General features: G+C 46.6%; 1 protein-coding gene across 2 annotated transcripts; it reads right to left on the reverse strand.

Annotated features, from left to right (window-relative positions):
- Nucleotides 1-1,053: 1,053 nt before the first annotated feature.
- Nucleotides 1,054-26,057, reverse strand: dspb (desmoplakin b). Of its 2 annotated transcripts, none has more exons than XM_086223380.1 (24): nt 25,563-26,057; nt 23,251-23,344; nt 21,574-21,695; nt 21,248-21,389; nt 20,022-20,147; nt 19,156-19,215; nt 18,902-19,069; nt 18,565-18,669; nt 17,870-17,965; nt 16,900-17,025; nt 16,538-16,690; nt 15,731-15,885; nt 15,513-15,639; nt 15,178-15,364; nt 14,506-14,861; nt 14,217-14,395; nt 13,565-13,703; nt 13,243-13,436; nt 12,964-13,126; nt 12,787-12,870; nt 11,749-11,856; nt 11,495-11,593; nt 9,583-11,409; nt 1,054-7,749 (listed from the first exon to the last, which is right to left on the reverse strand). In XM_086223380.1, the coding sequence occupies exons 1-24, from the start codon at nt 25,928-25,930 to the stop codon at nt 1,474-1,476; spliced, it is 11,454 nt and encodes a 3,817-aa protein (XP_086079506.1). In that variant the 5' UTR covers nt 25,931-26,057; the 3' UTR covers nt 1,054-1,473. The 2 variants fall into 2 exon arrangements, with proteins under 2 accessions (XP_086079506.1, XP_086079507.1); XM_086223381.1 differs by having other exon boundaries at nt 10,912-11,409; nt 25,563-26,049.
- Nucleotides 26,058-26,932: the final 875 nt, after the last annotated feature.

The raw sequence follows: 26,932 nt of genomic DNA on the forward strand, positions 1-26,932 counted from the left end.
AAAGTTATTCAAAATCCATCCATCCATTCTCTACTGCAGCTGGAGCCTATCCCAGCAGCCTTTGGGCGAGAGGTGGGCTTCACCCTGGACGGGTCACCAGTCCATCCAACCAAAAACCATGTCTGAGATTCCTAAACGTTGGCCTCAGCATGTTAGCTTCACGTCAACTTTCAAATGACCTGTTCAGTGTTAAAATCATGTGTAAAATGCACTTTTATTTTTTGAACTCAAAGGATGAGCGTTGGAATTACAGGAATCTTATCAAAGAAAGTGGATTGGACACAAACTGGCATCTAATTTACATTGGTGATGAAGCTCATCTGAGAATTGTTGCATTTTTTCAGTAACCAGGATTGTATTTTCCAGTGTAAATGGGATCACGTTTTGTGTTTTGGAGTTAAGGACTGATTTAATACGGATGTATAGAAGCACCTTAACTCCTACAATCAAGAATCACGTACCATCACTACTGAGTACTTCACCTTCTGTTCGCTATCCTGTTGCTGGTCCTGAAGGAAGGCTCAGTGAGTTGGTGTGGTATGCAAACCTCCCACATGCTAATATTTTAGCTTTGGCTTTATATTTCAATGAACAGACAAAACCTCCAGCACTTACGGATTACAAACAAAGTACACGTTGAGAAATCTGTGAGTTTACTCAAATGAAAGTATCGTACAAATGGAGGTATTTGGTTAAGTTTTTTCCCAGCCCCATTAACACCTGATTCATTAATAACCTTATCATGTTTTAAATGACTAAGGACGTCATCTTCAAGGGCGAAATTTTAAGATTCGTACCTGAAAATCAGTTACTTCTTCTGCATTCCTTGAATGTGTCAATTTAAATTGGAGTGATTGTGCAACTGTGAGATCGATGAGCGACGTACGAATGGTCATGAATCCATACGAGGCTTTCAAGGTTAGCTTTTATTTTGAGTTACTGGGAAAATGTCACAAAATTGAAAAAGATTAACTGCATGAAACGAAGATTAATAACAAATTCAGTACAAAATGATAGTTACGCCTCTATACGCAGTCCCACCATGCACCCCCCCCCCACACACACACACACACACACACACACAAAACATAAAGGCTATTTAAGTGTAAAACAAACAGACCACCAGTATGTTACCAAAGGAAAGCTTAAAAAATGTGATTTTGGAGAATCTATGACAAACATGCTATGGTAATAATTTCTAGTTTGTAGGGACAACAACACTCATTCATACCAATACAATTTTCCCCCTAAAAATATATTTGAAGTGCTGTCTTGTGATTGTTTGACTACAGCATCTAAAAAGGACAGCAAAGCTAAAATTAAAAAAAAAAGGTTCCTGGAGTTCATATCTCTCTCCTCACACGATGAAGACATTTTCCAAAATTTCTTTCAGAACAATCCCAATATCCCCAACAATTCAATTTGCATTCATTGACAGGAAAAATGACCAGGAGGCCTTTTTCTTCTTGGGTTTTACATCATGGATCTGGTGGATTGGGTGGTGTAGGTGGTATGACTGTAGTTACTGGTTAACGAGGAGGCGGGGGAACCCATGTCCAAGCTGCTCCTACGGGAACTTCGTTGCGAGCCGCCTCTGGAGCCTGTGGTGGACCCTGGGGCTGAGGAGACGTTGTAGGGGCTGCTGATCCCTCTGGAAGATACAGACGACGCCTGTAGCATCCTCACCCCGGTGTTCTCCTCCACCAGACAGTTATCAAGCGCCTCCTTGTATGAGATCTTTAGTTTGCTCTTGGGGCATGTTAGATTCTTCGCGTGGTGCCTGAAGTCTTGGAGCTTCTGCGCTGACCTGCCATCCAGCCAGCCCATTCTCAAAGCATCTTCTATGTTTCTTCTACTGCCCGTTTCTGGGTCATAAAGCCCCCCTGTTGCAACCTGGAACTCCATGAACCTCTGGCCGGCTTCATAAGGCAGCCACATCTCCTTCATGGCCTCAGCAGCAGACAATTTCTTCTGGGTTTTTACATTCTCAAATCCAACAAAGGCCTTCTGGGCAGGCTTGAGCTTATTGGCCATGTTGTCATTGATTACGCCAAGGCGGGAGGCCTCTTGGATGCCGAGCCTTTGCCCATTCAAGGGGTTGACGATTCCTCCAGTGCAGGCCTGAGCCTCCAGCAGTCTTTGAGCAGTGATAGAATCCACAAGACCACGGTTTAGACCCTCCATGATGGAAATTTTCTCTACGGTGTCAGTATCAAAAATGGCACCCACAGGCTCTTGTTCACCCACAGCTTCAACGGGTGAAGCCAAGGCGATAGACACGCTGGATATTTGCTTAAGGCTGTCAGATGGGTTTCGAGCTCCACTGATGACTGAACTGCCGCGCTCTGTAATCGTGGTAGTTTTTGTTGTGGTCATCTTGGAGCGAGTGGGCGATAAGGATCTCGACACGACTGATGATGATGATGTCATCACTGAAGACAAACCAGAGGTTTCTGAGGTTCTCAAAGTTGATGATGCCACAGAGGACGCGCCTGAGACTGCGGATGATCTTGAAGCTGTTGATGAACGTGACGACAGCCGAGGCTTGGTCTTACTGGTGATGATATCAGCGAACTGAGGGAGAGTGATGGCGCGTGAACGATACTTATTGAAGTCTGACTGCGCGATCACTCCCTGTTCAAGCAGTTCACTGATATCATACTCTCTCCCTGTCTCCTTATCAATGATAATAAACTGTTGGGAACCATCTGGAGCAGTGATGGTGATCTCTTCCCACTCGCACTCCTGCTGGGACAGCTCCAGGAAGGTGTCATAGTCAATGTACCCTTTGTCATATGCTTCACGTACTGTCATCTCTTTGTTGGTCTCGGGGTCCACAATCAAAACTCTCCTCTTTCTCAGAGTGTTCTTTGAAGTCGACTCTCGCTTGTCCGCAATGGGCAGAAGGATAAGGCCAGTCTTCTTATCTGTGATACAACGTTTCTTGAGCTCCTGATAGGTCAAGTTTTCCTCTGTGTTGGGGTCAAAGAAGCCCTTAGTATCAGCATCCTGATCGGTCAGGATCCTGTTCATTTCTGCATCAAAGTACCCTCTCTCGTAGGCTACATTTATGTCAATACGATGGCTATGTTCAGGATCTATGATGCCACCGCTGGCAATCTGGGCCTCGAGCAAACGGATGCCATGACCTTTGACCAGCAGACCTCTCTCTATGGCCTGGAAGAGCGAGATGACCTTGTCTGTACCTGGCAGTTCATAGCCTGTTACAGCTTTCTCAGCTGTCAGTAGGTTGTCTTTGAACTCTGGTCCAAACAGCCTTTTATTGTAGGCATCACTAACAGTCAGGTAAAGGTTCTTGACGGGATCAACGATAAATCCTGAGGCGGCCTGAGCTTCTAGCAGCTCCAGGGTGGTCCCAGGTCGCAACAGCTCCTCTTTCATGGCCTGATAAAAAGGCATCACTCTATCACTAGCTTCATCAAAAACTCCTGCTATGCAAGTAGAGCCTCTCAAATAGGACTGTAGGCGGTGTTCGATGTCCTGGCTTGTCAACCTGCCCGCCCTCAACTGGTCAATATCAGATCGTTCCAGGAGGTTTGCATTCATCAGATCTATGACCGACACTTCACCCCTGAGTCCCTGGACAGTTGTTGGCTTTTTAGGTTCAGGGAGAAGCAAAAGGCCTGTGTTTAACTCTGCTCTACATTTCTTCTTCAGTGACACATAGCTAGCTGGTAGTTGTGTGTCTGGATCCAGATAGCACTCAGGACACTGATTTAGGGCCTGATATAGGTCCTCATCTATGAGATCCCGATCCATAGCCATGTCCCTGGGTAGGAAAATACTGAGGGCAGGGTCCAAAATACCTCCGACAGACTCTTGAGCCTGAAGTATTTGTAGAGCTGTGTCTTTGTCAATCAATCCCTTCTTCATTGCCTGGCCAGCTGACAGGAGTTTGGCAGTATTTGGGTCTCTGTAACCTATGGCTGCGGCCTCAGCTGCAAGCAACTTTGATTCATCCTCCTTATCCACTACTCCTCTAGCACACGCTTCCTTTACGGTCAGTTTCAGATTAGCCCGAGGGTCAAGGATGAGGCCTGTGGCTGCTTGAGCACACAGTAGCATGTCAGCACACTCGGAGGACATCAATTTTTGTTTTTTTGCGTCTGTAAAGGACATTTTCTTTAAAGGTCCAGCCGCAACCCCTGCAATTGACCCAGTACCCCTCAGGAAAACTTGCTTATCCAAAGCCACCTCTGGGACAGTTTTCTTCCCCTTAAGTAGGTGGTTGAACATGGTTTTGTCCAGAACCCCACAATCAAACAACTGCTGTGCTGTGACTGGCTTGCGAACACCATCAAAGATCAGTTTAGACGGGTCAAACTTCTCAGCAATTGGCAAAATTTTTAAACCGGATTGAAAGTCGGTATTGCATCTTTCCTTCAAAGTCCCATAACTGACATCACGTTCAGGTTCTGGGTCAAGGTAACATGTAGGACTCTGGCTTAGAGCATGACAAAGGTCTTCATCCAAAAGTTTGCGCTTGATAGCCTTGTCTTTAGGGAGGAACACACTGAGATTGGGATCAAGTATCCCTCCAACACACTCCTGGGCCTGCAGCAGACGCACAGTAGTTTTCTTGTCAATTAGTCCCTTCTTCATGGCCTCATACACTGACAGAGGTTTATCTGAGCTACGATCCCTGAAGCCCACGGCAGCAGCCTCTGCTATCAAAAGTCTGTCTCTATCCTTTGTGTCCACCATTCCCCTGGCACATGCCTCCTCCACGGTCAGCTTCTCATCGGTTGTTGGGTCAATGATGTACCCTGTGGCAGCCTGGGCCTCCAATAGCAAAAGTGCACTACTTGAGGGAAGGAGATTTTGTTTTTTGGCCTCTGACAAAGACATTTTTCCATGATTTCCAGATGACACCCCAGCAATTGGCCCTGTCCCTTTCAGGTAGACTACCTTTTCCACAGAAACCTCAGGAACAGTTTTCTCCCCTTTGACGAGCTGGTTAAATGTAGGCCTGTCAAGAACTCCACACTCGAACAACTGTTGTGCTGAGACTGGCTTGCGGACACCATCAAATATCAGTCTGGAAGGGTCTTTCCTCTCAGTGACTGGCAGAAGCATTAGGCCAGTGTGATACTCTGTTTTGCATCGTTTCTTCAGAGTCCCATAACTAACATCCCTTTCGGTATCTGGATCAAGGTAACACACTGGACTCTGGTTTAGAGTACGACAAAGGTCTTCATTCACAAGGCCGCGCTTGATAGCTGCGTCTTTGGGGAGGAACACACTGAGGTTGGGATCAAGAATACCCCCTGCAGATTCCTGGGCCTGGAGTAGGCGTAGTCCAGTGTTCCTGTCAATTAGTCCCTTATTCATGGCCTCAAACACCGAGAGAGGCTTACCTGTACGAGGATCTTCGAACCCTACAGCAGCAGCTTCTGCTACTAACAGTCGATCTCGATCTCTAACGTCTACCACTCCTCGGGCACATGCTTCCTCTACTGTGAGCTTCTGATTGCTGCTGGGATCAATGATGTGGCCCGTGGCTGCCTGGGCATCCAGTAGCATATCTGCACTATCTGGGGGCATGAGCATTTGTCTTTTGGCCTCTGACAAAGACATTTTCCCTAACGGTCCAGCTGCTACACCAGCAATCGTTCCGGTCCCCTTTAAAAAGACATGATTATCTGCAGACAACTGTGGGACAGTTTTCTCCCCCTTTGTTAGTTGGTTAAATGTTGGTTTGTCCAGGATCCCACAGTCAAGCAACTGCAGTGCTGTGACTGGCTTACGGACGCCATCAAAAATTAGGTTGGATGGGTCTTTTCGCTCGGTGATCGGCAGCAGTAGGAGACCAGAGTGAGGCTCTGTCTTGCATCTTTTCTTCAAAGCCTCATAACTAACATCACTTTCTGTGTCTGGGTCAAGGTAACACTTGGGATTCTGGTTTAGGGCATAACTTAAATTATCATCCAATAGGTTACGTTTGATAGCTGTATCTTGAGGGAGAAACACACTGAGATTGGGATCAAGTATCCCTCCAACACACTCCTGGGCCTGCAGCAGACGCACACCGGTTTTCTTGTCAATTAGTCCCTTCTTCATGGCCTCATACACTGACAGAGGCTTGGCTGCAAAAGAATCCTTGTAGCCAACAGCAGCAGCTTCTGCTGCCAACAGTTTGTCTCGATCCTCAATGTCCACCACTTCCTTGTCACATGCCTCCTCAACTGTCAGCTTCAGATTGTTTCTGGGATCAATGATATGGCCTGTGGCAGCCTGGGCTTCCAGTAGCAGATCTGCACTATCTGGTGGAAGGAGATTCTTTTTCTTGGCCTCTGACAAAGACATCTTGCCTTGAGTCCCAGCTATAACACCGGCGATGGGGCCTGTCCCCTTGAGATTGATGTTTTTGTCTACAGAAACCTCTGGGACAGTTTTCTTACCCCTTTCTAAGTTTTTAAATGTTGGCTTGTCCAAAACACCACAATCCAGCAACTGCGGTGCTGTGACTGATTTCCGAACACCATCAAAAACGAGTTTGGAGGGGTCTATCTTCTCAGGTGCAGGAAGAAGCAGAAGACCAGTGTGTGGATCTGTTTTGCATTTTCTTTTCATTGAAACATAGGTTGCACCATTCTCATTTTCTGGGTCCAGGTAAAGCTCAGGCTTTTGATTTAGAGCACAGTTTATGTCCTCATCAATTAGACCATGGTCAATGGCTGTGTCTTTGGGAAGGAACACGCTTAGTATGGGATCTAGTATGCCCCCCACCGACTCTTGAGCTTGTAGCAGACGTAGTGTTGTGTTCCTGTCAATCAGTCCTTTCTTCAAAGCCTGAAACACTGAAAGGGGCTTGGATGTGCCAGGACCACTGAATCCTACAGCTGCTGCTTCTGCTGCTAGCAACCTCCCCACATCCTCGTTATCAATTACACCTTGATTACAAGCCTCTTGAACTGTCAACTTCTGATTGCTTCTGGGGTCAATGATGTGGCCTGTGGCAGCTTGAGCATCTAGTAGCAGGTCAGCACTATCCGATGGCAGGAGATTTTCTTTCTTGGCTTCAGTGAGAGTAATTGTACGATAGGGTCCAGAAATGGATCCTGGACCTTTTGAACTTTCAATTAGCACCCCAGCTATTGGTCCTGTCCCTTTTAGATTAATCTTTTTTGCAGCAGACACCTCAGGGACACTCTTATGTCCTTTCACAAGCTGGCTAAATGTTGGTTTATCCAAAACACCACAGTCAAGCAACTTATTTGCTGTGACTGGCTTGCGGACGCCATCGAAAGTGATTGTGGAAGCATCCAAAGTTGGGGGCTCGCTTGCTTTCTTCAGCTCAGCTTCCATGGATTGTCTGAGCATGGTCACCTCTCTCAGTTCTTTCTGAAGGCTTGACAACTTACTTTTATATGCCTCATCAAGCTCCCTGAGTTCCCTCATCAGCCTCTCGATTTCACTTTTCAAAGTGCTCTTTTCTCTCTCCAAGCGTTCCTTGTCTGCGTCAAATTGCTTTATCAGGCCCTGCTTACTGTCATACTGGTCCTTCCAGTAACTTAAATCTCTCTGCATCCTCTCGTTCTCCCCTTGCAGACGTTGCTTATTGTTAATCTCAGACTCCAAGGATAGTTTAATGCGTGTGAGTTCCTCCTCAAGTCTAAGGTAGCGATCTTTGTCCTTGTCTGACATCTGCAGTTTCAGCAACAGAGCGTCTCGCTCTTTCACAATGTCATTGTACTGGGACTGAATGGACTGCAACATGGCTGAGGTCTGCAGAAAAATAGAGGATAAAAGAGAGAGAGCAGGTTAGCCATCTTGGAAATCAGGTGATAAACCTGCAGTATGTTAAGCCCTACGATTTCCACTGAATCTTACAGCAAAGTAAACCGTTGTTAAAAGTACAGTGTCAGGATAGAACAGGTTCTGAAATAAACGCGACTGAAATCAGACATTTTCAGACTATAACTAAATGAACTAAAACTTTGTAATGGTACGAAAAATGATGCGAAAAGAAGGTTCCAAAGTTGACTCACACCCAACTAGGGGTAACAACTATGATGGACTATTTCTGTTCTTGCCTGCTTATTCAAATTGTATGTGATATTTGTTTAAGATTTGAAAAAACAGAACAAAGATTGCTTAAAGTGTGACGACGTCACACAAGCTAAAGGCTACAGGGGTCGTCCACTTCATCAAATCTGTTAAAACTGATATCCTGTTTAACCCCTGATTGAAGTGTGAGCCAAAAGACTTTTCAATTTGCTTTGACTCAGCAATATGATAAGAAAACTGCAAAATTCCCATCACAAAACAAAACAAAAGAAAAAAAAAACTGAGATGTCTTACAAAAGTTGCGAAGTGAGTGCTTGTGTCCACCAAAGCATTTTTTTTCTTGCAGCTGATGTTTTTTTAAAATTATTTTTTCATGGCAGCACCACATTTTACGCTAAGCCACAAATGCCAAAAAGCCCAACAGAGCCATGAGCGTCTTTTCTGTGCCTCATCTACCAAACGCTGAGAGATGAAAATATTAAAATTAAGTTAAAACGCAGTGCTCAACACTGTTATATTTAACCCGGTCTTACAATCACAGTTTAGGATGCGTGGGACAAATAGTACCGTCAGATAAACTGTAGGAATCGAGCGAAGGCTGAAAAACAACAACTACCAAAGAGTACTTGGTCAGATGATTGTAGTCCTCGAGAATTGAGCCAAAACAAAACAAAAAAAATACACGAACCCACACAAATCAGCAGGTCTGACTTCTCTGCCACTGTGATTCAGTATTCACGGCACCCAGAGGATGGAAGGAAGCATTTTGTGCTGACATTTTCACTTTTATGAACATTCTGTATCATAGCAACCAAAAGCTGCATCTCAAACGTGCTCCAGCTGAGTGCATTCAGGAGAGCGCCTGATTTTTTTTCAAGCAAGAAAAAAAAAAACAACATCTTAGTGGACACAGGCCCCAATTCATATAAGGAATTTTAAAAAGGGATCAATCAATAAACCTCCCTAAAAATAGCAGCTACAAATATGACAACAAAAGAGCAGAGCAACTATCAACACAACTACTTCTATAAAATAGTTACTGTCAACATTCTGTCAATTTGAAAAACAGCACAGATTGTTGGCCACAAAGCGATTGACTGAGCTGCCCCAAATATTTTTTTCGTAACTTGAGGAGGCATTAAGGATAATAAAATGTGCTGTTTTTACAAGTTTTCAGATTGCGATGTACAAAGATAAAACAAGACGCCATGACAAGATTATAAACAATCACACTGCATAAGACCAGAAGGCCGGCGGTCTGGATGACACTGACAAAACAAGCAAAGGCAAAAAAGCATGCAAGCTGCATATCTGAGCAGTGCAGGAGGGAGACAGTGAGGCACGGTATGCTCACATGCAAGTGAATGGCATGCAAGTTCATTTAAACACACACAGACGTATGCGTTCAAATTGCTGAAGGAGAGGGAGGCAGCTAGAGGGGCGCTACAGGCATGCAAGCGAGCTACAGGCAGTCATGACTACTTGATTGTTCCAAATTAGCACTTGGAAAGACGAGAGCAGTCCAGGACTAAGCGCCAAACTTCCATGTACCTCGATGGCCTGCTTTTGCATTTTCTCAGTCTCCGCTCTGAGTTTCTCCCTCTCCGAGGAGAGGTCTGAGACCAGGTTGCGGTGGTCTACGTTGTTGCGCTCGCTGGCTTGCAGCTGGAGCTCCAGGGCTGTAATTTGGGAGGAGAACTCATCATCACTTCCCTTTTTGGATCTTATGAGTTCCTCCTTATCATGTCGGGCTTTCCTTAGCTCCTCCTCTAGCCTAAGCGTCTCTTTGGTTTGGGTTTCAGACATCTCCTTCAGCCTCTGAAGCTCAACAATGTTCTCGTTCAGCGTTTTCGTCTTCTCCTCCATAGCTTTGTACACACCCTCGTTTCGGTTATTTGCCTCTTTGACTCTTGCCTGCTCCTGGAGGAGTTGTTGCTCCAGGGCCTTCATCTCAGCGCTCAGCTGTGTCATTCGCTCAGTAGAGCTCCTGTTTTGTTTCAAGCTTCTCTCCAGCTCCTCTTGCAGCCTGAGACGTTCTTCTCCACCTCTCTTTTCTGATGTGCTGGCTTGTTCTTGGCTCTGGCGTAGTGCATTAATGGTGCCGGTGTATTCTCTCACGGTCACGGCGGTCTTTTCCAGGTCTGTTTCAATCTGCCTCCGCCTGGACACTTCTTCTTGGTTAGCCTTCCTCATGTTTTCCAGCTGGTTCTCCAGCCCATCTCTCACAGCTTGAAGGTCCTTGATGCGCACCTGTTGCCGGCTCATGTTCTGTTCTACTCTGCCTCGCTCCCTTTTCTCCCTCTCCAGCTGCATACGCACTTCCTGAAGCTCCTCTTCACACTTGCTCAGCTGGTTCACAGCAGCTGATGTACTAGTTAGCTTTCCCTGCAGCTGGGCCAAAGACTGTTCAAGCACACCCTGCCCTTCCTCTAAGATGCTCCTCCTGCGGGTCTCCTCCTCTAGACTGTGAGAGACATAGGCCAGCTGCTCACTCTTCTCCTGCAGGTTCCTCATGAGATCTGCCAGCTCCTCCTTGTACTGGCTGCTTTCCTCGTCCCTCTGCCTGTTCAGCATCTCCACCTGACTTTCAAGTTCCCTCACCTTGCGCCCTTGTTCTGTGATAACCAAGCGTTGACTTTGAGCTTCCTCCTCGGCCCTATTCCTTTGTTCCTCAGTCTGGCTGACTGACGTCCGGAGCCTCCTGACCTCCTCCTCCAGACCCCTCCGATCTGCCTCCATCCTGTCATACTGCAGCTGAAGCTGCGCAGTATCCTCCTCCCTCTGGGCTGACAGCTTCTGTATGTTGGTGCGACTGACATGGATCTGGGAGTCGTAGCTCAGCTTTAAGTTATTTATCTCCTCACTGTGTTGGCTCCTTACCTTTGACAACTCCATCTGTTGCTCCTTCACCCTCGCTGCTTCCTCTGCCAGCTGCCGCCTCAGCTGTTCAATCTGGCGGTCTTTACTTGAAATACTCTGCTCCAGCTCCAACTTGGACCTGCTGACCGTCTCGAGCTCCATCTGCCTCCTCCTAAGCACCAAGTCATACTCCTCTTGCTGCTGAGTGTAACGCTCTTCTGCCAGCCTCTTCTTCCTCTTCTCTTCCTCCAGCAAGTAGCTGAGACGTGCCAGCTGGTCGTTGAGGTCTGCCAGCTGGTTCTGAGTGCTGTCGAGGTTTTCCTTGGTGGCACTGCACTGTAGAGCTGTGTTTTGCTTCACCTCCTCCACTGTCAGCAGCTGGTCCTGTGACTGGGACAGTTCCAGCTGATAGCGAGCGATCGAGTCTTCAAGCGATTTGTTCTTGGCATCACGGTCTTCGATACCCTCCCTCAACAAGCGAAGTTCTTCCTCTAACAGATCAATCCGGGTGCTACGAATCTGGAAGCAAGACAGAGTTTAGATGAATGCACAGGCCGCTTCCTCAACCTCCTGTTTCATTGTGGTATCTTCCAAACATCGGTACCTTAAGCTCCTCCATATTCTTGAGAAGGTCACCCAGGAATTTGTAGTAGTCACTTGACAGTGTGAGCAACTCCATGTAACGGGTCTGAAGTTGTGTAGCCTGGGACAAAAAAACCCAAACAGACTCAAGGATTAATTTAGAGAAAACATCTTTACTGAATCAGAATTATTACTCGTCCCTGCCCCTAATCTGACCTTGAACGTACAGAGTGAAGCTAATATTTTCCGACACTGTCCCTTGTGCCTTTTCATTACCTCCAGGTTGAGATCCATCGATGGCGATTTCAGCATTGTCCTCTTGATGGGGATGTTGAGCAAAGTCTCTAAACCAGAGGTGTAAGAAGCCAGATCTGTTTCATAGTCCTGCAAAGACATAAATTATCAGGTTCAGACAGAGTTTGACATCACGCCGGTTTTTGCTGGTTTACAATGAACAAAGAATGCTGTCAAAATGCTGGATTAGTATTTCAGTGTAGCGTGTAACGCTGTAACTGTGCTTGCGTCTGGTGTGATGTGTAACATGCACATTGCTGCACCTTTCCTGTCCTGCTGTCTCTGATTTGGCTGTGAGAATCTCTGCGACCAACTTTGAGGTGGAACAACAAAGCAGCACTGGTACGTTTTATTACAGAATGGAGGTGAAATAACAACACTCACTCAAACTGTATAAAACGTACCGAATAAAAGGGATGGCTGAAATGGAAGTGGGAAAATAAACCACCGACGCCACTACGCAGAACTGACATTGAGGACACAACATTTTAGATCTTTACACACATTTTATGCTGTACAACGTTTCTTTCTTGGCTCGTAGCAGAGAAAAGCACACCGACCTCTGAGAAACCTCAGCCTTCTTCTCTGTCAATCCAGTCTTTAAAAAAACAACTACGTTATCTTGTATTAAGCATGCAAGCCCAGCACAAATCTTAACTGTATTTCCGACCGTAGTCAAAATTATGTTCCTCTCAACGTCAGCGCTGCCTGACTGAGGGCTTTGAGAATCACAAACACAAACCCTATGAACTTGTTTAAAGCAAACAGAGAACCGCCACCACCATCTCGAAATGTCTGACTGAGTTTGGCGGGTTTGTTAAGTTGAGTTTGTGGTCTTTACATATTTTGTTGCAAGTATGAAGCATGCGGCATATAGATAAGTCTGCTTATGGCATTCCTGCTACTTCCTTTGTCTAGTTCCATTTTTCAGTATCTATTTATATATATATATATATTTTAAAAGATACTTTTGACAACACTTGTTTTAAGTCTTCGCACACACACAGATGACCTCCTCACCTTGATGCTGTTCACACAGGCCTCGTTGTCCTTCAGCACACTGTCCACTGCCTCCCTTCTGGATTTGATTTCTGAGTTCAGCCCCTGGAGAGTAAACAAATGTGGAGGTGTCAGATGTCCTGGACGAAGACTCAGCACACAAAGAAAGTCGGTGAATAGAAATAAGAGGCTGCTTACCTTCTGATTGTTTATGTGCTCGTTCAGAGCCTCAAGGCTGGTGATCTTGGTGGCCTGCAGGGTGTCTTGTCTTTTCCGTGTGGCATCAATCCAGTCAGAGAGGTCGCTGCTGGTTTGTTTGTAGTGTGTCAGCTGAGGCAGGTACAACTGCAAATCCTGGAGTCTGACCAAGGCAAGGAAAGGATGAAGTTAGTCTCCTTAATCATACTCCTCAACACGTATGACACAGACGTGTAGACAACCACTTCAGTACTAACGGCAGGCGGTAAGGAGACGTACCGGGTGTCGATCTGCCCCAGGATTCGTCTCCAGCGGTCTGACAGCTGGCCCACCTGCTCCGTGTAGTTGCAAAGCATCATGTCGCACCTGTGGGAGTGCCCCCCCACCTGGCTGTTCCAGTGGCTCGCCTTTGCCAGCTCTGCCTCCATGGCTGCCAGGACATCCTTCTTCTGCTCCAGCTCTGCTTTAATAGTCTACAAACAGGAAAGACACACCAGTCAACAGGATTCTAACAGCATGAAGGAGCCACTGTCAGGACCAGGTTTTTATCTTCATTGGAACGTTGTGCCTCTTTTGGCGAGTAGCGTCACTCATAAAATACCTTTAAGACCAACATATAGTCCTCCACTTCACTTGGCGTCAGGGATGTGGTCTCCTTCTCGGTCAGTTTCGCCTCATGAACTTTCACAATATCTTCAGCTCGTGCCACACTCTCCAGCATGTCCCTTAGAGCCCGGATCCTGATGGGACAGGAGCAGACAGGTTTTCTCCTGAGAGCCACCGCAGCCAGATTCACCTGGTGTCTCGATGTTGACGACATCATTGCTCAAGCTCAGACTTTCAACTTTAATAAGTTTTACACGAACTGAAACTGCTGTCACTCTTTGAAGTCGCAGCTCATCTTCTCCTGAGTAAAAAAAGTGAATAATCATGTGTTCGTAACCTGTGCTACTAACCTGAAATTACGCCAGTAATTCAGCGAGTAAATTTCCCAGTCGGCCTGAACACACCATTACAGGTCCTCAGTGCTCATCTATGTTGAATTATGGTCATGGAGCATTTTAATACATCGTAATTTCCTGGGACAGCGGATTGTCCAGCATATTGTGAGACAACTGCTACATGAATCTATGCAATATGAAATAAATCCTTGTGTACTGGAGCTCCAACTGCTTTAACAAAAAAGTGGGAAATTTCAGAGAGACTTGAACTTGTTGGTGTTGTTGAAGGAGTCGGAGTGAGAGAGGTCGTACCTCTGCAGGTAAGCTGATGAGCAGCTCTCCAGGCTGCTGAGTCGCTGGTTTATGATCCCAAGTTCACTGCGAAGGAACTGGGCTTTATCTGCATCAGCCATCCCCTCCAGCTCCTTCATAATACGCTCCTGCAGACTTAGGTACTCGTCACGGATCAGGTCCACATCACGCTGCACACTCTACACTCACACACACACACACACACACACACACACACACACACTTTAGTTAAAAAATGACTCACCATCTCATTTTTCTTATTTCTGAGTTCGTGTGTCTGCCCTCCCACCTCTAGCTGTGTGAACTTGATGCCACAGTCGTGCACGCCGTCTTCTCCGACGCAGACGTGTACGTGCTGACTCAGCAAGTCTTCGACCGCCTCCAGCCTCAGCCGGAGTGCGTGCAGCTCCGACAGGCTGCGGGAGGCGACCACCACCTTCCTCTTCACTGGCTCTGCCTTGACCACTTTCACCACCTCTTTCTTCACTTCCTTTTTCTTCTCGGCCTTTCTCAGCTCCGCTCTCCGTCTCTCCTCTTCAAGTCTCAGTCGCTCTTCTTCAGTTCTACGAGCCTCCTCTTCAGCAGCAGCAGCCAGACGCTGCTGCTCAGCTACTTGCTGAATTCCTATTTGTTCTTGTTGCGCAACTGTGAGGAGACAAAATGGATGTTGCTGGAATAACAGAGGTCCAACATTTGGACTCCACAATCTTACGTTACTGATTTGCTGCATTTTCTGTTGTGTTCGAAATGACTTGAATCGTTTTTTTGCAGGATCTTTCTCATTCTTTAGTTGAATTTTGGTCCTCTCTCTCGATATTTTCATTTTCTGTTTTAAATTGTAACGTTTAGGTGATGTTTAAGCAGGTGCTGTGGAGCAGTTGCTGACATCTGGTTATTGTTTCTACACAGAGATAAAAGACAGTAGAAGTTTTGGGCGGGGTGTATTTGTAGGGATACTGACTGTAAGTAGGCAGCTGGACCACCAGTGTCTCATAGTGGTTCTGGGCTCCTGTGAACTGGTTCTCGATGTTCCTCTTGTCCTCGTCAGCGAACATCTGGGAGCCACGGCTGTTGAGTTTGAACTCCCCGTAGTGAGTCTCCAGGCTCTTGATGATCTGGCGATACTCCTCGGGACGCATCTTAGCCAGCTGAGCGCGCGCGCACACACACGCACACACACGCACACACAGCAGGTTTGACTTCAGCATCAACACAAGACAACTGGAATGGAACCATGACGCCTCAACACTGATGCTTTTGCAAATAAATGTTTCTGGGAGTTCATCCATCAGTTACCATGGTGATGGTGAGGGAGTTGATGTGTTTGATGTCCATGAGGCAGTACTGCCAGGCGATGAGGCTCTTCACGTTGATGTACAGCTGGTTCCAGATGGTCAGGATGGACTCGTAGTACTGCTCGTTCCTTTTGACCACACAGACGAAAATCAAGTCTTTGCAGGGATTCTGATTCTCTTCACCTGGACCGAGAGACTGAAGCAAAAACTGCATCTTACTTGCTGGCCATGCTGATGCAGAGGGGGTTGGGAGGTGGTACGATCAGGCACACAGAGGGCACCAACATGTCCAGACCTCCAGGTCCCGTGACGTTCCACTTGCTGCGCTGATTGTTGTCCTTCAGGATCGCCTCGTCGCCCTTACAGATCACCTTCTGCGGAGGCCGATGAAAAAAATAAAAGCATTTTATCAATAAAGAATCACATCCGTCTCCAAACACGATAGGAAATATTGAGCAGAAAACCACAAGGACTGTTTGTCTTCAAAGCTTTTGGGGAGAAGATACAGTCCTCCTGCTGACCATGGAGGCGCAGTTAGAGACTGGAAACTTTCAAGCTGAGTTCTTTTTGTTCGTGTGCCCGGCGTCAAGTTAGTGAGGGACGTTGTTGGATTTTTTTGGTGATATTTGAACATCTGATTTGAGCGACAGCAGATATTTACCAGTCTATACCATCTACACTCGCATGGAAACATTATAAATATTCAAAATAGTCTTTCTTCGTTTCCTAAACATTTGGCAGAGCCTATAAAGCATAGTTTACTCACCATAAATGTCTTAAACAAAACTGGCTGATGGACCAATTTTGATACATTAAAAAAAAAAAGAAAAAAAGAAAAAAAGGCCAATATCTGCTGATTCTCAAGAACGATGAGTTTAGGCAACTGGACTCACTTCTTGTAGGGGAAGACGTTTCGACCTCTCATCCAAGAAGCTTCTTCAGTTCTAATTTATGATTGTGTGTTAATTATTCATGGGTCGTTAGTGCGTCAGTGGGTGTCAGGGATGATGTCATCATCAGACTGACCTGGTCTTGCTTGAAGTCGCACAGAGCCTTGACGATGACGGGGCTGCTGCTCTTCTCCTCGGGGTTTCTGGGCTTCAGCCTGACGATGCTCTTGGACTTATTGACCAGATGTTGAACGAGCCTCTTGTTGTCCATAATCCTCTCCCTCTCTCTCTAGACATGGAAAATGAACAACATGTCACATAAAATAACCACAAAAAAAAAAAAAGAATGAAAGTAGCAGAGATCTCCATCATTTAAAAACATACTTTTCTGGAGCCTCGGGGGGCAGGTTTATGGGGGCGTCTTTGCCACAAGGCCTTTTAAGAAACTTTGCTTATAAAATAACTCCCCTGCCATGCAGGTCAGCTGAGCTGCCGTACCTCCAGTCCTCTGAGGAGGTCCAGCAGGTTCTCCAACGTAGTGTTCTTGTCACAGGTGAACTTCTTACGGACCATTTCAAGCTCCTTCTGCAGGGAACTGTTCGTCTCGTTGGCCTCTTTGAAGAACTGTTGGAAAACACACAGTGTTAGTAACGTCTCGAACAAATGAAGGGGACGCGGTCGTTGAGTTCATCTCAGGAGACGAGACACTTGAGGGTGAACTGGGAGCCACAACAACCTGCGTATCTGCAACTCACTTCTCCTCTCACAACTCCCAGTTGGAGGAATTTCTCTGAATTCAGGATTCGCGGCAGTTGTTTTTCCTGAAACTGGAGTGAGTTTGTCTGCATCGTAAACACACAGGATCGGGTCCACGGAGGATGGAAATAAATTCATCTCTGCGTTTTCCTGAATTCTGCCTTGTTGCTCTTCTTCGAACACACCTTTCTTTTATTTCCTGCTGTCCGTGCGCTAGTCCCCCTCCCAGGTGTTGACTTTGAGTTGCTGTATGCTCTGAATCTGTAATTTCCTCGTTTGTCACACTCATTTTTGTCCATTCATGTGGGTTGTGTTTTTTTCTTTTTTCAATCCATTTGTTTTCAGTTAAGAAAATGACAACTCTTCTAAGACACAGCAATCACCAAATCACCGCTGCTACCAAGTGTTGCTAGCGTGTCGGAGGCAGTTTCCTCCCCCAGTAGGCGCTCCAGTATACCGCACCAGACCAGTTGTCTGTGTCCGTAGCCTTCCCTCCCTCGAGCAGCTGTTATTCTTCAGGGATTATGTGCATTGGCTACGAGCCACAATCTGAAGCTCGTCGAGCTACACAATGACTGAATAACACGGAAGTGGAACATGTTAGCACATTGCATGGATGCTTTGCTACGTAAGTTGTAGCCAAGTTCATCCATTGTTACTCTGAACATATGGAGAGAAGATCAGCTGACAGTGTCCCGTTTTGTCACGTTACCTGGTTGTACGCTGAATTCTCCTTCAGGTGCACGTCGATGCACTTGGTGATCTGGAGGAGCCAACTCCACTGAGTCTGCAGCGTGTCCCTGTAGGCCTGGGAAACACAAAGGACAAAACAAATCCAAACTGTTAACGATTAAAAACAGTTACAGCTGGTGGCGACTAACTCTGCGTCCAGGGCTCGCAACTGGCCATCATTCTTTCGATGTTAAGCTCATCCACAGGAGATACACCAAGGTCATTCTAAACAGGAATTGTGGCTCTACAGAGCAACACAGGTTTTGTTTTACTAGCATTTAGCACTAGTTTGAAGCCGATTAGCTCATTTTGAAAAGCATGAAACGCAGATGATCAGCAACTTATTTCACAGAAATAGCAATAAAATAGAGAACAGCGTCATGTGTTTAAAAATGAACTTTGCAGCTTTCCCAGGATGAGACATTGGATGGTAAATGGTAAACCAGACAAGGCCCAGAACTGAACCCTGAGGGACACCTTCTATAATGGTCAGAGCCTGCGATTGGGTCTCTCTTTGTTTCCACACATCAAAGTCTCTCATGCAGGAACATCAAACCAAATGCAAACATAAGAATCGCTGCACAATGTCTCCAAAATTCAACTGTGTTGAAATCCCTTTCACAAAACTACAAATAACAACATACACAAACTACGTGAACAAACCGATTAACCGACCTCGATCTTGTCTGAAGCCGGGTGGCCGTTCTTCAGGAGGGCGTCAACTTTGGCTTTCAGCTTGTTCAGGTCTCTCTCCTTGTCCTCCAGAGCACTCATCAGTTTCTGTAGCGCACGGAGAGCTTTAATCACAGAGAGGCTGCAGCTGCCAAACCCTCATCTCACACTGATCACTGCTCCCTCGTGAGACGCAGATTAGCTTCAGGTGAAACATTAATGTCATTCAGGGTGGCAGGAACGCCAAGAATCTTTTTAGGCAGTCGGAAAAAAAGAAAAGGCGATTAAATTGAAATCATATCTCTTCATGCTCCTGTTCATGTTTCAGCAGTGTACTAACGGAGTAGCTCTCCTGCTTGCGTGGGATGTACTGGTCCAGGTTCTTATCCCCCCAGTCGAACACCAGCTCCTCTTCCTCCCGGTCGTTCACCCACATGATCTCTCTGGACATCTCCTCCAGGATCTGCTTGAGCTCTGCCAGCTGCTGCGTCCGACCAAACGACATTTGCTGTCACAGGAAAAAGGAGCCACGTAAGTACAGGGTCGCCGCTTCAAAAGTGAAAATACTCAGGTAGTAAAAGAACTTCGGTTCACCTGGAGGCTGTCCCACTCCTGTTCCAGAGCACGAAGATTCCCTTTGTCGCCTTTCTTCATCTACGAAGTACAATCACAAAATGTTTTCAGGATTTTGGGAACATGAGGCACTAAGACAGAAATACTTGGAACTTTAGCGTCAAGAGTCATGATGGAAATAAACCTTCCGTTTGTTTCCGTTATGTTGTCAGACAGTTATGACAACAATCTGAGTGTGTCGGTGTCAGCACTTTTAGGGGATGTAGTCTGACAGGAGCCAGTTGCCCCACCTGTTGGCTGCTCGGGGGCCGCAGGCAGCTCTGGCCCTGCTCTGCACTACAGCGACTTAGAAAGTGGCTATGAGAGTTAGGAAAAGAGGGTCCAGATTGATTTAAAATAAACAAACAAAACCTGAAGTTCTCCTTTAAATCTGCTGAAGAAGGAAACTGTGACTCTTATGGATCGATACTTGTTCTGATATACAAGTGCTGTGGACAGATAGTCTCAGGTGTGCAGAGTAGATCATTGTGAGTCAGCGAGAGAGACTGGAGCAGCACCAGCGTGGCGTGATTAGCTTTCTTAGAATTTAAGAGGAAGATGCACTTTGGGGCTCTGACTGTGCCTCCTGCTGGTGTCACAAAACTGGTATTTGCAACAGCAGCAGGCTCTGAACGTAAAGATAACACGAATCTCGTTATGTACGTCTGCAATATCATTTTTGCGTGTTTTTTTAATGTAAAGGGTACAAAAGTTACTCTCAATTATTTTATCTAAAGATCCATTTTCTGGTACTTCCTTCATTTGATGCTCCTGGTTGGTTTCATCTTTGTGAGAGTAACTTGGAGCAGAGTTTGTCATCTGATGTTACGTGAGCGTTCTGAACCCACCAGGTCGTCCCTGGCTCGGTCCACCTCGGCGCTCCTCTGGATGGAGCTGTGAAGCATCTGGTGGTTGCTGATATTCTTGTCGATGGCGGCGGGATCCTCCCCCCAGGACGCTGTTTCAATCAGACGCTTAAACAGAAAAAGACAAAAATTTGATCAGCAGAACGTGTCGGTACAGCAATCTGAATCGAAACACACTCCTCTGAGCCTGACACATCGCCAGCAGGGGGAGACAGAGAAACAGAATTAACAAATGTTTTTGTGAACTTATGAGCCACCTCAGTCAAAACGAGTCATGAGCCTTCCAGAAGTTAATTCGTCTGAGCGTTAAAGACAAATTAAAAGCCTTTCACTTCTGTTCCTCTGCAGCAAATATGCGCAAAGATTTTTCCATTTCCCCGTCAGATGAGACGCGTAATTGCCAGGAGCGTCAACTGTCCACACCAGCATCTGTGCCAGCACGCATCACATAGCTGCCTTCATCTCCCGTTTGACTGACTGTCGCTATGCAGATTACAGTGCAGCTGCCTGTGCACTGTTCTGGTGTATAATGGGAGCTGTCAGTCAGGCCGCAGTATTTACTGCAGTTTTACTCCTTTTTTTTTTTTTAACTTCAAGTGACTCTCCACCCTACAGCCAGGATTTGACTATCAAACATCCTCAGAAGGCTGTAAAACCAGAACATTTTGATGCACGCTGGTTCTTCTTGCTTTTTTTCTTCCCTTCATCGACCTTAACTGAAATAACCACACAGCTGCCTTGTGAATTTTGAAGACCTGTAAGACTGAACGCTGTCCGCCGGTTCTGTACATTATCTGGGGGCTGATGGTGAAAGTGATGGCCTGTGAGCAGCGGTGGAGACGAGGTGAGAACGTTGAGTTTCAAAGCCGCCTCCAGGGAAATGCGTCTGAACGGCCACTGCTGGCAACTTAGATTTTACAGCAATTAAATCGCAATCAAGAGATCCAAAATGACGCCAAAGTAACGACATCACGATGCTGGTTTGTACAAAGTACAAATTTGTGATTTGTCACATCAGCACACGAGACGGCAACCAAACAACTTCTAATACGACAGTTTTCTGAATGGAGTTCTGATTCGATCAGTTGCAGCAAGTTTTATCATGCTAGAAAACATAATCTGCTGGCCTACTGAATCTGAGCAGGAACTAGCTTCCTCTGTTGACATCATAGTTCATCTAACCCATGAGGTCATGAGAGTCAGAGCACCTTCTGCTGCGATATCCAGCCCATAGCATCGTGGAAGCTCCTCCCCGGCTCCTCCCAGCTTCCTCTTGTGCTCCTCCTCCTCTGCAGACTGCCAGTCATGGCCATGTGGACGCCCTTCAGCTGGTCTTTACAAATCTCCATGCTACAGATCAGACAGGGAGAGAGAAACGACACCATGTAATCTGTCTTTTTTATGATTTGTGCAGCACATTGTGTGTCCTCTTGTACGAAATACGGAGGATAAAGTTTTATCATAGCTGTTCTTATTGTTTAGGGTTAGAGAGCGAACAAAAAAAAGAGAAATAACAAAGGGAGGTTTTCTTCACGTTCTGATGACGTTGTCATTCGGCTGTCCCAGCTGCCTCAGGTCCATCGCACAGCTCTTCAGCTGCTCTATGGTCTCTTTGGCCATCGCCATGTAGCGCTCGGCGTCGCCCGCGGAGCCGCCCTGCAACCAGTAAAGCCACCAATCACAAGGCTGCATGGGAAGACGAGCTTAAACATACACACGACAAGATCAAGCAATCTCCTCACAGTGGAAAAATTAGATACGTCACCTTTTAGAGACTATTTTAGAGAAAGTTTATTGCCCTTTCAACAGCCGAGCGAATGCCTGGGATGAGAATCGTTCTTAAAACCGGAGATGCGAGGTAAAGCGTGATCTGAGAGCTCGAATGCTAAATCATCAACGCGTGCAACACTTGGTAAATCAGGAACAGCGCTGCACCTTTGGCGCTTTAACAAAACCGCTGCCGTCACGTTGCTGCTTCAACCGCGACATCAAGCCCATAAATCTGTAGCTCCCAGCTCAGGATGCGGGTCCTAAGACAGAGCAAGTGGCTTCCAATTCACGTTCCGATGATGTCAGTCAAGCTGCCACAAGCTTGTCACTGACAGCAGAAGTCAAGGACAACTTCATCTCCAGACGAGGGAACAAGGCAGCAGAAAAATGTCAGAATGTCACAGGAGTAGATTTACAGCCTTTTGGAGCCCAGGTGGTTTCGCTATGCTAGGTATTAGCTACAACTTTAGCATCAAGGCTAACGGAAGTGTGAGGATATTTAATTTGACTTTACTGGAAACGGCAGATTAAAACTGTTGTGGGAGTTTCCCGGATACAAGGCAGGAGAAACGTCCACCTTTGGGTCAACGGACTACAGAGGCTCAGGGTCACTGCGGCTCTGTGGTACTTGAACATCTCAGAAACAAACAGAAACAGAGGACAACAGGAAAAAAGAGGGTTTGTTGTCATGAAATCAGAAGGAAAACTACTAAAAGGAGCTGGAAAAATGTCTCTGCTGCTCTACACGAGGTTGTGTGTTCATCGGCGTCAGTCCTGATGAGAGCTTTGATCAGGAGTGGGATTGACAGGGAGTGTTGACATCATCTACAAGATTTTATAACGTCTCTTCTGCCAGGTAAATTCTACAAGGACGACTAACATCACAAAAACGAGGCGTTGTGTGACCCTGAGTCCTCTGTGTCTAAACTAGGACTCCTGTCTGAGGACCTGCGGGACCCCGGAGTGAAGCGGTGCTTCTTCCCTCTCAAACACCCTGGAGAACTGACAGCTGAACCTGGGTGATGAAAGAGCCGACGCGCTCATCCATCACATGGCCACGTCCCTCGTGAAGACATTGATGGCTCCTGCACTTCTGATGAACTGTGCAGAAAAAAACAAAAATTCTCGAGCTGTAGCTCGACTTCGAGCGGAAGGAGGCGTGTGCGTTGTGTAACTCTGCAGATCTGGCGGTCACTCCAAAGTCTAACCAAAGATGGGTGAATGCCTTCAATTCCAGCGTGGTTTCTTTCCGCATTCAACCACAAACATTCAAGTTTTACTCACCCTGTTGCTCAACTTGCAACTCAAAAACATGTCCCTGCATCTTTTTACCACGGTGTTTTCTGCTTGACAACAACAACAACAACAAAACCCCCCATCTGAACGAGCTCCAGCTCAGACATTCTTCTGAGAAATGATGCGGAGGTAAATCATGACTCACGGACTGGAGGGCGTACTCGGCTTTCTTCAGGTACTCCTGGCACCGGCCCTGCAGGATCACGGCCTTCTGGTGGATGGCACCGAGGTTGGAGCCGCTGCAGGGGGCAGCAGAGTAAACGCATCGTCATCATCAAGCTCGTGAACGTCAAAATACGAATGGCTAATTCTTCACGCTGCGGCTGCTCGAGCCTGTGGATCCCGACTGTTGTACCTCTTATTTCACTCGGATGTTCCCTGTGACCCAAAGACGCTGAAACAGTTTGAGAGAAATGAAGATAAATCTGCCTGATAAATCATCAGCTGATCCGATTCATCCTGAGACCGTCTTCCACACCTTCCCCGTGTCCTGCTCTAAGGACCGTAAATACTGTAAACCTCTGCAAGCCTCAATATCACATTAGAAATCTGATCCTATCTTAGCATCTCTGCACTGGTTTCCTGTATTATTTGAATTTTTTTTATTATTTTGAAGGCAAGTTTGTTTGGCCCCTGTTTTAATACTCACTTATTAATCTCCTGCTGGCCTGAATTCACCCTGAGCTCATCTGCCAGCACAGCTCTGCTAGGAATATTAAAGGTCAAGACTAAACTCCAGAAGAGGCCGGGGGCCTGTGGAGGACCTGCAGCAGGAGGTCAGCCTCGCTGGCTCCGCTTCATCTTCCAACCCTCAGCCTCTCTGGAAAAGCACATCGTCATCCGCATGATATTGAAAAGTGATCCGTTCGTCGGTGCTCTAAGTCCTAGAAGGATCTTGTTCTCATGGGCTGCATCGGCGAGGCCTGTTTTGTTTCATTTCAGAGCTCAACAATGTTTCTAGTCACAGACCTCCGGGCATTTTTGTTCAAAACTTGCGCTGCACAGCAGCCAGAGGAAGCCTGGGGACGAGCAGAGACGTCACCAGCTCCGCGCGTTCTGCGGCTCCCTGCAACGCTCATCGTGTGAAACGCCAAGTTTGGCCTGAGAAAAGACCGAAAACTGAAGCAGCAGCTAAAACTGACGCCATCAGCACACCTGGAAATTAAGAAGCGGTGACTGATTTATCTCAAGTTGATTACACTCTTATTCAAAATGACATTTCGAGTCACACCAACACATCCACAGCTCATCCGTATCGGCCGGCATTCGCTTGGTTGACAACAGTGGGTCAGAAGGCCCAAATGTTGTCATCTGCCCCCCCCCCCCCTGGAGATAAATAAAGTTTTCCGAATCTGAATCTGGGGTTGTTACCACATGATTGGACCCAGAAAGCAGCAACACCATCTTGGCCTTTCCTCCACGTCACTCCTCAGAGGGCAACGGCGTGGAAGCTCTGACACTCGCCTCCAGAATCGAGCGTTGCAGCAGCGGGAATTTAGCGGCTCAATGAGAGCTACAAATCTTTCCAGGGTGCGTGTGTGTGTGTGAGAGTGTGTGTGTGTGTGTGTGTGTGTGTGTGTGTGTGTGTGTGAGAGTGTGTGTGTGAGAGTGTGTGTGTGTGTGTGTGTGTGTGTGTGAGAGTGTTGGACATTTATGATAATACATTTTCATATCCACACACAAAAACTCAGTTATTTTACATGAATGAAGTTCAGATTCTGTAGAGTGCAGATATTTTGCAGATGAATCATAAATCCTGCCAATACGCTCATGTGTTTACTGCAGATTAGTCAGGATGTGCAGTAACACTGAAGCAGCAATGTATTGCAGTACTTCTTCACGCGACAGTATTGATATCCCAGCTGCTCCTGTTGATGATTTATCACGATATATCACCAAATCCTGAATATGTGCGCTACCAGGCTCTGTTTCAGCTTCTTCACTTCTGGTGTGCAACTTTGCAAATGTTTCTGACAAACGCAAACTGATATTTTTTCTTTTGAGTTGTTGAAGCTCACTTTAAGTACGTTATGTACCGTAAAATTTACGGTTAAGGCAATATTTCACGATAAAAATCCCATTGCGTGACTTTTCCTGAGCTCCTCGCCCAGTCCTACAGGTTTACAACACCTCCAGCACACCAATAAGGAACGCTGGATTCAGGTTTTTATCATCTCCTCCATGCAACGCCTGAGCAAATTAATTATGATTCCTGCAAATATTCCCATGTATTTACTGTAAGTTAGGTGGCAACAGCTTCATGCTGACTGTGTGTCCAAGCAGGTTCTGCAGGACTGAAGTTGATAGGAGCTGAAAACGTGATAAATATTTAATAACGCGCAGCTCTGAGGGGGACGTAGATCCTCCCCCCGCAGCGCGGCGCGACAACAAGTGTCTCTGGACGGTAGCGTGAAATGTTTTGGGATGTTTACAAATCAAATCAAAAGTAATTAATACCTCATTCCACTCGTCACGATGGTTCCCATGCCGCTTGCCATTCCGCCTCCCATGCTGCTAACCATGCCGCTTGCCATTCCGCCTCCCGTGCCGCCTGTCACGAAGCTTCCCATTCCGCCTCCCATGCCGCTTGCCATTCCGCCTCCCATGCCGCTTGCCATTCCGCCTCCCATGCCGCTTGCCATTCCGCCTCCCATGCCGCTAACCATTCCGCCTCCAGAGGATCTTGTAAAGGTGTAGGAGTTGTATCCTTCCATGTAGGGTTCGTATCCATTTCCGCCTCCGAACTGGTAGGTCCCCCCGCCAGTCAAGTCTCCTTTGGACCCGACTCTGCGGTTCAGGGCGCTCTGTGACCCGTACAGACTCATGCTGGCGCAGGACTGATGCGCAGCGGGTAGGTTGTGGTGACGCTGTGGCTCGCTCTTCCTCCCTTCACCCGTCCTCCACCTCCGACCCTCTGGAGCAGCAAACTGCGACCAAGCAGCAGGAGAGGGGGAGTTTTGGAGGCCCGTGGCCACACCTCCGCCTCTCTCCAACCTGCCCGGCCTAAAAACCGGAGCCACTCCCCTCCGAACTCAGCTGGAGGGTTGCAGGGTGTGTTTGTCCTCCCTCCAGTGCATTTTCTGGGGGAAAAGGTGGCTTAACCTTTAACTGAAGAATATGTAAAAAATGCAAATATGTCGGTTTCTTTTACACTGACACTACAGAACCATCATGCCGCTGTTGCACCATCTAAGACCCGTTTACATCAGGCAGAGCGTAACTACAGACAAGTACAAGAGTACAAGTGTACAAGTGCATCACCTCATTTCCATATGTGAGTCAATCAGTCCCGCTCTTCCCATGAGGAGAACCTCCATGATAAGGAAGACCTCCATAAAACTCTGCAAAACTCCTCCTTCTGGCTCTTTTCCTTTCCAGTTCACTGTAAAAAAACAAAAAACAGAGTATTTGTGACTGTTTTCTGAGTGAACAGTGTGCTAACAAAAGCTAACACAGCGCAAGCAAGAGCTTTAAGTGTGCTAGCAAAAGTTTAGAGTGTGCTAGTAAAAGCTTACAGTGTCATAACAAAAGCTAACAGGGTGCTAGCAGAATGCGAGCAAAAGTTAATAGCGTGGTAAACGCTAAAGGTGTGCTAACAAAAGCTATATGTGTGCTAGCAAATGTAATACTAATACTAAGTACTAAAAAGCTTTGAGTGTGCTAACAAAAAGCTCACAAAGTGCTAGCAAAAATTTACAGGGTGCTAGCAAAAGACTTTTACCAAAAGTTAGTGTGTGAACAAAAGCTATATGTGTGCTAGCATAAGCTAACACGTAAACATGCGTTATTGGTCCTGTACTTGTCTCTGTTTTCACGCTCATATTTCA

Source organism: Aulostomus chinensis, chromosome 14 (genome assembly GCF_037954235.1).
Source record: "Aulostomus chinensis isolate RoL2024-O1b breed Wild chromosome 14, RoL_Achi_v1.0, whole genome shotgun sequence".
NCBI lineage: Eukaryota > Metazoa > Chordata > Actinopteri > Syngnathiformes > Aulostomidae > Aulostomus > Aulostomus chinensis.